At 36.3% G+C, this 12,816-nt stretch overlaps 1 protein-coding gene across 6 annotated transcripts in view; it reads left to right on the top strand.

Annotated features, from left to right (window-relative positions):
* The window catches only part of LOC123685826 (cAMP-regulated phosphoprotein 21), a 78,077-nt gene that overhangs the window by 54,411 nt on the left and 10,850 nt on the right, over window positions 1-12,816 (top strand). For all 6 annotated transcript variants that reach the window (XR_006748359.1, XM_045625704.1, XM_045625712.1 and 3 more), the window contains 3 exons: window positions 5,362-5,644; window positions 8,757-8,998; window positions 9,647-10,102. Coding sequence is in view for 5 of the 6 variants with exons in the window: in XM_045625704.1 (XP_045481660.1) it covers window positions 5,362-5,644; window positions 8,757-8,998; window positions 9,647-10,102 (981 nt within the window). In the remaining variant the exon portion in view is untranslated. The remainder of the gene's footprint in view (window positions 1-5,361; window positions 5,645-8,756; window positions 8,999-9,646; window positions 10,103-12,816) is intronic.

Genomic DNA, 12,816 nt, shown 5'->3' with positions numbered 1-12,816 from the left:
GGCCTAGGAAAGTCGGAATGAAAAGTATCGAAACATAATTAACCTTGATTGAATTGAAAACTTTGCATTCAATCCCTATGAAAGACAGCAGACTCCACTTTTTTTTTAGTTTTTTATTTCAATTATTCAATGTGAGTTTGTGGATGTTCTATTCAGGACTTGCTTTTTATTTGGATCTTTTTTCTGTTTGGACTATACATTTTCTTGGTCTTGAATTTATATATCATTTCCAAGTTTCACGGATTTTTCCACGAGTCGTGGCAATCAGCTATTCACCTGGCGTTTCGGAACTATAGGCCTCTTCATAGTTATCTCATTCATATCTTGAAGATTCTATCAACACGACAGGATTTCTTATTCTTAACTGATGATTTTCATGGTCAGGCATAGCATTATCTCAATAAATCTTTTTGGCCGCTATACCAATTTTAATGGATTGATCAAAAGTAAAATGAACAACAATTGTTTCGTCGACTACATTTTGCCTTCATCAGGTGAGTATAACCTTACTCGCCTCAATGTAACCTTAGACATTTGATGAAGGCAACATATCGTCAATAAACAATTGTTGTTCCATTCTGGCTTACATCAGTTAGCTTAGACACATAAAAGGTAAAAACGATGGGATTTTGAAAATTCCAGTATTCCATCAAATATGGTTGAGTAACTGTCTGGTCATTAAGGACTTTGGTCGTTCCCGAAAGATAATTGAAATAAGAGGAATTTCGATAAAAGAATGTTGACGTTCCTTTCTCCTCTGTTCAAAAGATCTTCCAGGTTGACTATCACTGAGTTGAGTCTATTCAAGTAAATTGATGTAAACTTAAATCATTAACTATACCTAAAAATTTTTTTTCGAAAATAAAGTCACTTAACTTTTAATCAATCCAGCATGAATTTCTTCGAAGTAGAGACCAAAACAATAAAACACACTCCAACAATAACAGTCTTAAATGTTAAAAAAAAAAAGTTTTGAAAAATATTTTGTTAGGTCAGAATTCAGCATTTTAATTAATCTAAAAAAACAACCAACCAACATCGTTCTTGAATGCCATTGCCAAGTGATGAAAATTAAATACTTATATTTGAGATGCTGGATAACTGACAGTCTAGACCCAGACATCGAAATTGGTTCAAGAATACAGTTTGTTAGGTAAGCATTTAAGCGATTGAAATAAATTCTGAGCAACGCATACTTAGACATGAAACTACGTCAACGAATAGTTAAACGGTTTATACACTTTGTTCTTTTTATATTGGATGGAAGTAACGGGTGTTTTTTTTCGAGGTATATAACTTCAAGTTGGCATTACTGTTCAAGATGGCGACCGATTTAACAGCTGTCGGGTGATTCATTCTCAGTTTGGTTTGGCAATTCATCATGAATGGACTCACGCCTGAACAACGCTTGCAAATAGTGCAATTTTATTTCGAAAATAATGGTTCTGTGCAGAATACGTATCGCGCACTACGTCCATTTTATTTTGTTTAGCGATGAACGCACTTCTGGTTGAATGGCTACCTCAACAAACAAAACTGCCGCATTTGGAGTGAAGCTAATCCTCAAGTGTATGTCGAAACACCGTTACATCCAGAAAAACTGACTCTTTGGTGCGCTTTATGGGCTGGTGGAATCATTGGTCCGTACTTCTTCAAAAACGATGATGGCCAGAACGTTACAGTCAATGGTGATCGGTATAGAGCCATGATTACTAACTTTTTCATTCCTGAATTGAAGAACCATGATGTCCAGGAGCTGTAGTTCCAACTAGACGACGCAACATGTCACACAGCTCGTGCCACAATCGATTTATTGAAAGACACGTTTGGTGACCGCCTAATTTCACGTTTTGGACCTGTGAATTGGCCTCCAAGATCTTGTGATTTAACACCGCTAGACTACTTTCTGTGGAGCTATGTAAAGTCATTGGTCTGTGCGGATAAGCCACAAACCCTTGACCATTTGGAAGACAACATTCGCCGTGTTATTGTCGATATACGGCCACACATGTTGGAAAAAGTAATCGAAAATTGGACGTCCAGATTGGACTACATCCGAGCCAGCCGTGGCGGTCATGTGCCAGAAATCTTATCTGAAGTGTAATACCACAAGATTATCTTGCGGATAAATAAAATTCATGTCAATCGAATAATCCATCGTTGTTTTATTGCAATTTAAAGTTCTATAGCTCTAAAAAACACCCTTTATAAACAGTCAAGGTAACTCTCAATCGAATCGAATCATTTGAAATGTGGGTCTTCCGCAGGTTGAACAAGTTTTTCTTTTGAGCGGATAAAAGTGTCGAATGAGAGGTTGTGATCAGTATCAATTGCGCCAGTTGATCGAACTAGGGTGAAATAGAGGAAAAACGAGGACTAGGAAGGGGGCAACGCTCCTGGATGAAGAATATAGGAGACTGGACAGGGATGAATGTCCAAACGTTAGTAGGGATTCACGGCTTGGCTTGATATTCAAGCTACCTACTACAACATTTTTGAACTTCCTTAACTTTTGTGGAGGAGTATAGTTTATTGTTCAGAACATGACCCACCATGCTGCATTAACTTTTGCTCCTCTTCGTTTCTAGTTATGAGATTCGAGTCATCTGCATAATCAACAACACCCAATTTATTTTCATTTCGTTGTACAATAGGAGAAAAGCTCCCAGCTTGTGATGACTGCAATTCTCGCTGCAACAGGCTCCGAAAAATACAATGAGATTTTCGATCATTCAGTTCTACGGTCAAGAGTAAACGCGCCTAATCACGCAATAAAAAGATTTCCGGTATGATAATCTTCAGGGATGTACCTCGATAGGACAATGCTACGGTTCCAAACCCCAAACACGAGAAGTTTCGTGACAAATCTCACTGACGATCAAACAGCAAATTATCAGAGAAATTCAAACAAAAGACAACAGCAATCACTCGCGATATCAGGACGGTATTAGAAAAAATTCAGGCCGCAGAATGATAATCATAAAATAGAAAAAATGTCGAAAAAATATATTTTTCGCCTAACGCAACTAGCTGATGAACTTACTTATGCCTTCATCTCCTTTATCTTGTAGATTTAACACCTATTCTATACAAACTCATCTACAAATTGTATTCCATTCCGGAGTACACAATATTTAGCGTCCTTCTCACCACATCTAAATACTGAACTTGATCTCAGATTGAAAGGCATGAGGCTCTATCATCTTGAGAGGAAATTCCTTGATAAACTTTTAAACACCACCTTTCAGTACTGTATAGATTACACTGTGTTCCACATAAGCGGATCACAAAATTTTTTGACTTACTCGCTGGGGAAAATTGAACATTTTTTCCAAAACAAAGTTGCAAATTCGATAGTTCTTCAGAATTAATTGATAGAGAGACAATTTATGACCAATTTTTTTTCATTCGAACTCTGAGTATTCTCGTATACGACAAATTTTTTTCTGAACATACTTTTTTCCCATATTTTCTGAATGCATTTATTGAACCATTTATTTTCCGAAGATTGATTTTGATATAATGATATAATGATTTTGATATAATTTTCGAAATAAATATGAAATGCCAATATAATATTGGAGGTGCAATTGAGAATGATTCCTTGAATAATAAAAAAAAGAAGTTCTATACACATGGGCTTGCAAACGCTGTATTTTCGAAATGCAGGCAGTTGTCCTACATTTTTATGATGATCATACAAGTTCAATCTTTATGAATCATTGTTACAGATCAGAAAATAAGCACTAGAACGAATAATTAATCATGAGCTAACACACTAATTTTTATGAAGGTTCGAATTTTACCGAGGATTTAGAGAGAATGTTTTGAAACTTTTCCTCGAAATAGGTAGCAGAAAAAGCTTAAAAAAAACCAAAAAGTATAGTATTGTATCATAGTTTCTTTCTACATTTCTTTCAAACTACAGTCCACCAAAAAACAAAATCACCCTGTATATTTTCAATCAAAATTGGCATATCACCTATTGTAAACTCTCAATAGAAATATATATGCCAAATTTCAGTTGATTATTTTTTGAAGTGCAGATTCTATAGTAACAAAAACCTGAAAAAAGTCAATGAAGCGCTTGGGAGCCCATGCTTATATTCCTTTTTTATTAGAATAACGCGAGGAATCTTTCATTTCAGTTTGTATCTGCAATTTAGGAATACCCTTTATATTCGAATTCATAATTGATTGGGTTTTCAAAAAGTATGGAAACATTTCATGTTTGCTTGATTCAATATATGAAGTATATGTATTGCTGGAAGGAAAACCAAATGAAAATATCTGTCAGAAATTATCATTTTTTCATATAATTTTGAAGACCAGTCGAATTTGCTGATTTTTTTTCCATGCCTATGTTCGATAGTAAACGTATTTGTTGACGTCTTCTCAACTGTAGTTCGGGTACTTCGCTCTTTACTTCGTATTTTATAGCCATCTGTACTTTATGTTTTCATTCTCAAACCCCAACCTCGTCCTTCAGGATTTCTCTGGTTCCATCCTAATCGATAAAATTACTCTGCCAACTTGAAGCAAATAGGAGAGCACGTCCAGTGGCGTTGAAAAATAAATTGGCCTTATCTATCTTTCGTTAATATTTCACAGATTACAACCACCTTAGGCGATAGTACCTTATGGGAATCTTCAGCGCGGTCAAGTTTGGATTGAGGTATTAGTTTCACTGTCAACTAATTATGAACAAATTTGCTGAATGTTTCGTTCGTATATGATTTCATAGTGTATTCGACCTTCCGACTGCTTCTTGTTTTTAATTGTTTCCCCATTATTCGCGTTTTCCTATGCCTCTATTAGTATTATAATCTTTTTCAATCGAATAATTCAAACTTAGTCTTCTTATATTTTCTAAAAGAAAGATTTTGTGTTTTTACTAATGATTGTTCAAAAATTACTCATAGAGATTTTACTTTCTATTTACCATCACAAGGAAAACCGAACTGGATTCAATACAGTTTGATGACTGAATAGAAATACTAGCTCATATATGTACTCACAGGCTTTCCTAGGTAGAAAAAAATATTCTTGGTTGGATTTTTACACAGATAATTGAGAAAAACTTTGCAGTGAGTTGGTGAGTCCGACAAAACAGACATGCATGCGCTTGGATAACTGGCATTTGTTTCATAAATAATTCTATCATCCATCTACCCAAAATTTTCCAGAAAACCTCTTCATATCCTTCCAAAGTTAAACTCGTCGTAACATTCATCAAATCTCATATCATCTCTTTCTATTGAATCAGAAATCAAACCCAAGTGGCTGATAGTGATTGCATGTGTTGGCATGTTTTTCCTGAAACTCGTTGTCGAGTGATGAATAAAACTGACCTTTTTTTAGAGAAAAGACATAAATTCTCTAGACGACATATTGCATTGGTCAGAAGTCGCACCATGGTCGAGTACAGACAGTGAAACGTCCACTAGATATAAACTTCAACTGCCAGATTCTCATTCCAGGAGACAGGGTAAACTGTTAAAGGTTCACTCGGAAGAAGTGAGCGAGACAATGAGGCCGCACGTGTCAAAAAGTTACAGTTTTGGAGGATACGGAGGTTCCTTGAGCAGAGGCGATAGTGTCATTTCAGGTCATGGTTCTGGTCCCAGGCTGTTGACTAAACAAGGTTAGCTTTGAGTTCATCCACAGCTGTGATTCCCCCATTTGTCACATATTTGAAAAACCAGAAAAAAATCACTCTTGAACAGAGTCGCATCACGAAAATTTATTGAATTTTAACAGTCGATAATAATGTTAAAGAATATCAAGATGAATATACTCATAAATAGTATATTATTCCATAGAAGCGGAAATGTCACTTTTCATGGAGAGCTTGGCTGGTCATGAAAAGTCACTTCTCCGAATTAAATATGTAATTTTTTCAAACCTTTTGAAATTCATAAACATCTAGAGATACACCTTTAAATTAGCTTTGTATCAGGTGATTCAAAAGTTCTTTTATAAACTTCAGGAGGGATTTTTCGCAATATTCTAATATGAAATGTCCAAATAAATATATGTCGGGAAACACTTAATTTCCAAGATACAAGGAGTTGAAGTTTCATTTTTATTTTCTTTTTTGAATAATTAAAAAAATAACTAAATATTAAGAAAGGTCTATACCGTTTCAGCAATCAGTTGAAAAATTTGTACGCTTTATTTTACGCTAGAATCCATCGATTTACAAGAGGTTTTTACTATTATTCATTTCAAAGAGTTCGTCATTGCAGAAAGTCCTCATTTATTGATTTTTTTGGAATGGGAAAAAAATAAGATGAATTTTTTATTGAAGAAAAAATATATGCTTGTTATCAATATAATCTTATGATTTTTCACATAAAAATGTTATAGAAAAAGTCTTATCAAAGGATGAAAATGCGGTTCTTCTAAAATTGAAACTTGAGACATGAAAGCATATTTTGAATTATTGCATGTAGTAGAAAAGGACAAATCAGAGAAACGTTTGAGGTTGCTTCAATCGTCTTGAAAATTGGTGAGATTTCAAAAACGCTGAGAATAGAAGAGTAGTTGAACTTTGGCAGATAACCAGAATGTCACGTGGTATAAACCCCTCTTAACCCTAATTAAAGGAAAATTGTTATCGAGAGGTTTTTTGAGGTGTCGAATTCGAACCTGATATTATTATTACTGTTATTCTTAGGAGTTGCCACCTACACCTCTTTTTCTTTTATGGAGATTCATAACATTTTGAGCGTACTTTTAGCACATTTTTCAGTAGAATAATCGATTCCTCTATCATATCTACGTGATAAAGCTACTCTAGTTCCAAGTCGCTATAGGTCACCGTTTTCTAGATATTTCTACTATTTTCAAGTCTACATTAACCGATATTTGAACTTAATCAGCCTCATACAATTAGCAAGGGGCAGAGACTGGTAACACTAAGTGAAATCGCAATATAATAATAAAATTCTAAATTATTGTCAGAAAATTTTCCTTCTTCCATATACATGACACTCGTTTTAGTTGAACCTGGTTACAGACTTTAAAAGAAATATTTTTTCCTAGAACTAGTATGAAAAGTAGCGTATTCTTCATAGCTTACTGAATTTTAAAACTATGTATTGCTCATACTGTGAGAAATATTATTGCTCACGACACTTCGCTCACACCTCGTTTGGCAGACCGATGAAATTGGGCTTTTGAAAAGTCGTTTCTATGGAAACGCAAGGAATGCATTTTCTAGGTACTGTCAACGAAGGCCATGTTGAATTGAATCAGGAACATAACTTGAATTATTTAAATTTGGGCAATTGTAGGAAAAGTATAGTGTGCAACATGTGGAGAAAGCCCTTTTTCTCTCTCGTGTGTTTGCACACTCGTGAAAAAAGTTGAACTTTCTCAACTAGTCACAATATACTATCTCCTTGTTTCCAAGAACTAGTAGTTATTCAAAATACTTATGCAGAAGGCATCGATATTCTCTCACGAGTTCAAAATTTGAATACGAACGACGAAGTGGCGAGCTTTTGAATGAAGTTGAATGCGAGTTAGAATGATTCCTACGAGTATTATACATTATTTTCTCTAATTCACTCAATTTTTATTGAAATTAAAAGAATATCTGAATAAATATAGTTTAGTGGTTACTGCATTGAAAAATGTGGATTGGCTGAACAGTTTTCTGTATCACAAATTCAACAGATAATAGATGAATCCGTAACAGGAGATTCCGAGTACCAACGTATAATAATGAAATATAACCATGAAATCTGTGAGAAATGACAAACCTGACTGCTATCTACAACAAATGGTTTGGCTATTAATGCCAGTTTAATTATACATTTTTGATCTATTTGCTAATTCTCTCCTATTTGAAGATGCACAACCCAGTGGCTTTTTCGATCACAATCTACACTTCTGCAAGCACTTGCAGATCTAGGAATTTTTTATTCGGTACTACGAAATTTCCCCACATGTGATATCGTTTCCAAGGGCAACTGCTTAACTCGTCACTATTTGGAATCCTGCATATTCGGGTTTTTCACTGGTTCCTATGGGGGTTGCCCGAACTACAGCACACAATAGAATTTTTAAATAGGTTTATGATAAGTAAGAATATATTATACGTCATCAATTGCCGAATAGGAGAAATATAATTTAATTTGGCTTTAAAAAAAATGACTAAATACCATGAGAAATTGAGATTCCTAAACACAATGTATATTTCATAAGGACGCGATTGAAAATGCGAACCATTGTAGGACAATTGTTCGTTTTCATTGTAATTGTGGATATTAAATTTCTTTATTATTCGTATAGTATTCAGTATTCGTTAGACCTTTTTCATATCTGTTGTGACACCTATTTTCAAGTCTTTTCTGGGCTGATTTCTGACAGATGTCTGGCACTATTATATTATTCCTATTTTACTGGACTAATTACAGTACTACAAACCTTGAGGTTATTTCGAGGTATCTTTTGTTCATCAATATTTGAAAGATTAATAACACGTTGAACAAATAAAAATTGTATTGAATTTTGATTTTTTAGGGTGAAAAGTTGAATAGAATTTCTCACTCAACAATATGCCTAAAGGCATACGTTTTCAAACACGGACCGGCCCACTTAGAAATTGATACGAAAAAAGGCCTAGTGTGATACGTGGTTAAGGAATACTACATAAATATGTTATATTTACTGGATACATAACCTAACAACACAAATTGACTAGCCCCCTTTCAGTGAAACTCGAAATTAACCTCAAATAATTTCAGATTCAGCTGCTAGTTCCGTCAGTTGGAGGTTGAGTCCGTCGAGTTCCGGTTATAAATCACAATCACAAATGTCAGAATCGGTGACTCCTTCCCCGACCTCTACCCCGCACATGCTGAGGGAGTCCAAAAGGCAGGACTCGATGAACAGCGAATACTCAAACGATAAGCACGATAATCCAATCGTTTGGGCTGTAACGGACATGGAAAGCGTGCCTAAAGGGAGCCTCATCATCAACCCTCAGGTGATGAAAAATTACATCTCTGCACTGTTGCTTTGAAGGCCTTGTGGTTAGTGATGAGCGATAATCGTGATTTTGAAATCACGTTGTGAATCATAACTGTGATTTTTATATATCAGCGATTTTAAAACGTGATGGGATCACGGTTTCAAAATAATTTTTGATACGCCAACAATCCATAAATTGCCTCAAATTCAATGTAATAGTCCTGAAGGATAATTTTCATTGACTTGTGCGAAGAAAGTCCAAAATTCGTTAGTTTTGCACCTATTCATAATTCCAAAAACACACAATCTTAATGAAAAACTGAACATCTGGTCACTAGCCTATTACAGTATCTATCACGATTCACATTCACAGTATACAGTAAGGGAAATATCTGGTACCAAACGCGTATTAGATCAAGATCGTTACTGATTATGTCAATAATCAATGTTATTCCTACTGTGATATAGGAATATCAACCTTATTAGTTCGAACGTCTCGCGATCACAGCTGTTAACTGTGATCACAATTCACGTTGTTCATCACAGGCGAGGAACTGTGACTACCTGTGATTTGGAGATAACAGTGATTGATTCACAGTTAGTGAAATATCGCTCATCACTACTTGTGGTGCTAGTATGAATAATTGTGTATGATTTCTTGTAGACTGGGCAACCTATTAAGAACCCAGATGGATCTTTGTATCACTACGATCCGAACAACATTCCTTCCGTCATAGTACCTAGGGCGAAATCACCGGTGTCTCCCAGAAAGAGTCCACCGACGTCGCCAAGGAGGTTGACGAAACTCTCGCCAGTGTCTTCTCCGAAGAAAAAATCGTCCAAGTGCTCGCCGATCAGGAGGTTCAACACCACGAACAGCGCCACGAGTCCAACGTTGCCGTATACGCCTCCGGTGAACATGAACAAATCGTTCTCGTTTCCGCCCTTGCAGGCGGAAACGACGCCTCAGAATCTGGCGTATCCGCCATTCAATATATCGCTGCCACCTCCGCCTATGGTGGGAGATCCGGCCCTGTCGTTGTATAATCAACCGTATTTTATTCCTGGACCTAATTATGGAGTTCCTGTGCCGCCCATGTTCGATGGAAGAATACCAGTTGTGAGTACATTTGGATTTTATCAAGATTTTTTAAAGACATCACATAAGAGGCTGAATGAATTACATATATGAATTATGGAATCTTAACTTTACAAAATTTATTGTGTCAGTAAACTCAATAGATAGTATCAAAATCAAAGGAAGTTTTTCAAAATGGCAAAAATTGGTTAAAAAAAGAGGTTTTGGCGCTCTAACTATAAATCTTTCTAACATAGAATACCTAATTGAAATCTATAAATACACTGCTCAACAATTGATAGGGATCATTTACTTGTTCTAAATTTATTTCTGAAATATTCGCTCCAAGATTATAAATTTAGTCAGATATCAGAGTATTTTCAGTTGATAATATGGTTCACTTGAGAAAAGAATGAAAAAATGGAAAGTTGGAGAGAAAAAAAGACTTTATTAGGAACACTCAAAATTCTGTGTTTGAATAATATAAAAATTTTATGATGAAACCACAAGAAGGCTGAAGTTTCGGTTAAGCTAGTATCTAGTTGGTCCCCCACGAGCTCGTCTCAAGCATTCTACCCTACGAGGCATACTTTCGATCAAACGTTTTATAAAATTTTGGGGCAAATTCGTCCAAATATCCCGTAAAGCGTTAGAAAGGTCCTCCAGGTTATTGATCGGTTGTTCTAAGGTTGACAATTGTCTAGACATCTCAGACCAGACATGTTCAATGCAATTCGTGTCTGGAGAGCGAGCTGGCCAGTCCATCCTATCAATAGCATGAGTTTCTAGCGCTTCATTAACCAGACGACTACGGTGTGGACGGGCATTATCGTCAATTAAAATGAAATTCTCGCCCACGGCAGCCGCAAACGGAACAATTATGGGTTCAATAATCATATCGTGATATCTCTGGCTGGTCATGGTGGTGTTCTGCAGAACAACCAACTCTGTGCGTTGGTTCAAACAAATGCCTCCCCATACACATATAGAACCTCCGCCAAAAGCTGTTGTGGGTACCATAAACTGTTCTGCATACCTTCGACCTCTTTTCCTCCAAGCAAGAATACGTCCATCGGAGTTGACCAAACGAAATCTAGACTCATCCGTAAATAAACATCGGCTCCAATCTTCAAGTGTCCAATTGCGGTGCTCCTCAGCCCATTGCCGTCGATGAACCCGGTGTTCCCTATTCAAACAGGGATGTTGTACCCTCCTACGTGCTCTCAAACCACGAACATGTAGTCGTCGTCTTACAGTCTGGTTCGAAATTAGAACTCCTGTTGCAACTCTCAGTGATCTATTGAGCCGCGACGCCGGGTAAGTGGGATTTCTCCTAGCATTGAGGATCAAAAGGTTGGGCAGCTGTTGTACGGCGCTGCCGACCTCCCCCATGAACATAAGCTACTGAGTCGTTTTGGATGAACCTATTCCAAGCCCGACTCACGATACTTTGCGAAACATTCAACCGCCGGGACACTTCTCGCTGGGACAAACCTTCCTGTATCCACCGTATGATTTGGTCCAGTTGCACAGGAGCCAAACGTCTTCTCGGCAATTATTGTCACCTTATGTGTTTGAACGAGAGAGAAAAACAGATTTAATAACAAATACCACATTGCTTTTCACTCCACCTGTAACAGCCTACAGATAATAATCGATTTTGTGAACAAGAGCCGATGAAGTGAGTAAGACTTTGATATAATCAACTCAAAACATCTTACTTTTTCCTTAGAGAACATATAATGTACAGATATTCACGAGATAACTTGAAAAAAATACAAATGAAGAGAAGTTCATAAGTGATCCCTAGCAATTGTTGATCAGTGTAATAACCAAGAATCAATTGGAGAAAATAAATGGAATAAGAACAATGGTAGTATTGTACACAACAACACAAGCATAGGTACACAATCTATAAACAAAAACTTGATGGAGTCCGGGGTCCATGGACATGTCTGGTATGGGTGTAGAGTGAGATTTTCCTCACTACCATTCTTTTCACAGCTAGCAAGAACTTCTCTCCAACGTCAGCAATTTGAGCTGGAGCTGCTTCGAGGTTCTTGAAAATCTCCAATCTTGTGGAGAAGTCGGGGGTTTTCTGATACATCTCTGTATCATCTTTTCTTCCCAATACCAAAGGATGCTGAGGCGGTGTCACACCTACTTATAGCGTGCAGGAATAGTATGCCCTGGAGAAGAATAAACGACTGTTTTCTGGAAGTAGAATTTTTTCTTCGAATACGCCAAGGCATTCAGCAGAACAAGAAGAACAATGTCTTCTCCCATGATGACTACACTGTTTTACTCCTAAACTGAATTAAAAAGATGCTTCCATTTACCGACACCGACTCTCACTGAAAACAACAAAAGAAAAGAATAAAATTACATAATACAATATTTTTCATCGCAGTCCTGGACATGAATTTATGATATTGATGACTTTGATGATTTTTTGTGGAAATATTTTGAAGAAAGATGGTAACTAAATCACAGTATTCTTTTTTGTTCGATAATCATTCCTTCAAACCAGTTTTAACAATTGTAGAGAATGTATTTGAAGGGATTTTTGATATTTTGGATCATTCATTATTTTTAGGACTCGAATTGGAAAAAAAGACACGAGAACTTTTGTGAGATTCCTAACTCATATTGCTGTATGATTAGACGGTCTTAAATCATCGCGTAAGGAAAAAGCGTTATACCTCCTAATACCTAGATTGAAGAATTGTGCACAGCCTCCCGCCAACCTGCATGAT

This window comes from Harmonia axyridis, chromosome 1, assembly GCF_914767665.1.
Source record: "Harmonia axyridis chromosome 1, icHarAxyr1.1, whole genome shotgun sequence".
NCBI classification, from domain to species: Eukaryota; Metazoa; Arthropoda; class Insecta; order Coleoptera; family Coccinellidae; genus Harmonia; species Harmonia axyridis.
The sequence above is the reverse complement of the archived record's forward strand: the minus strand, read 5'-3'. Positions and strand labels throughout refer to the sequence as shown.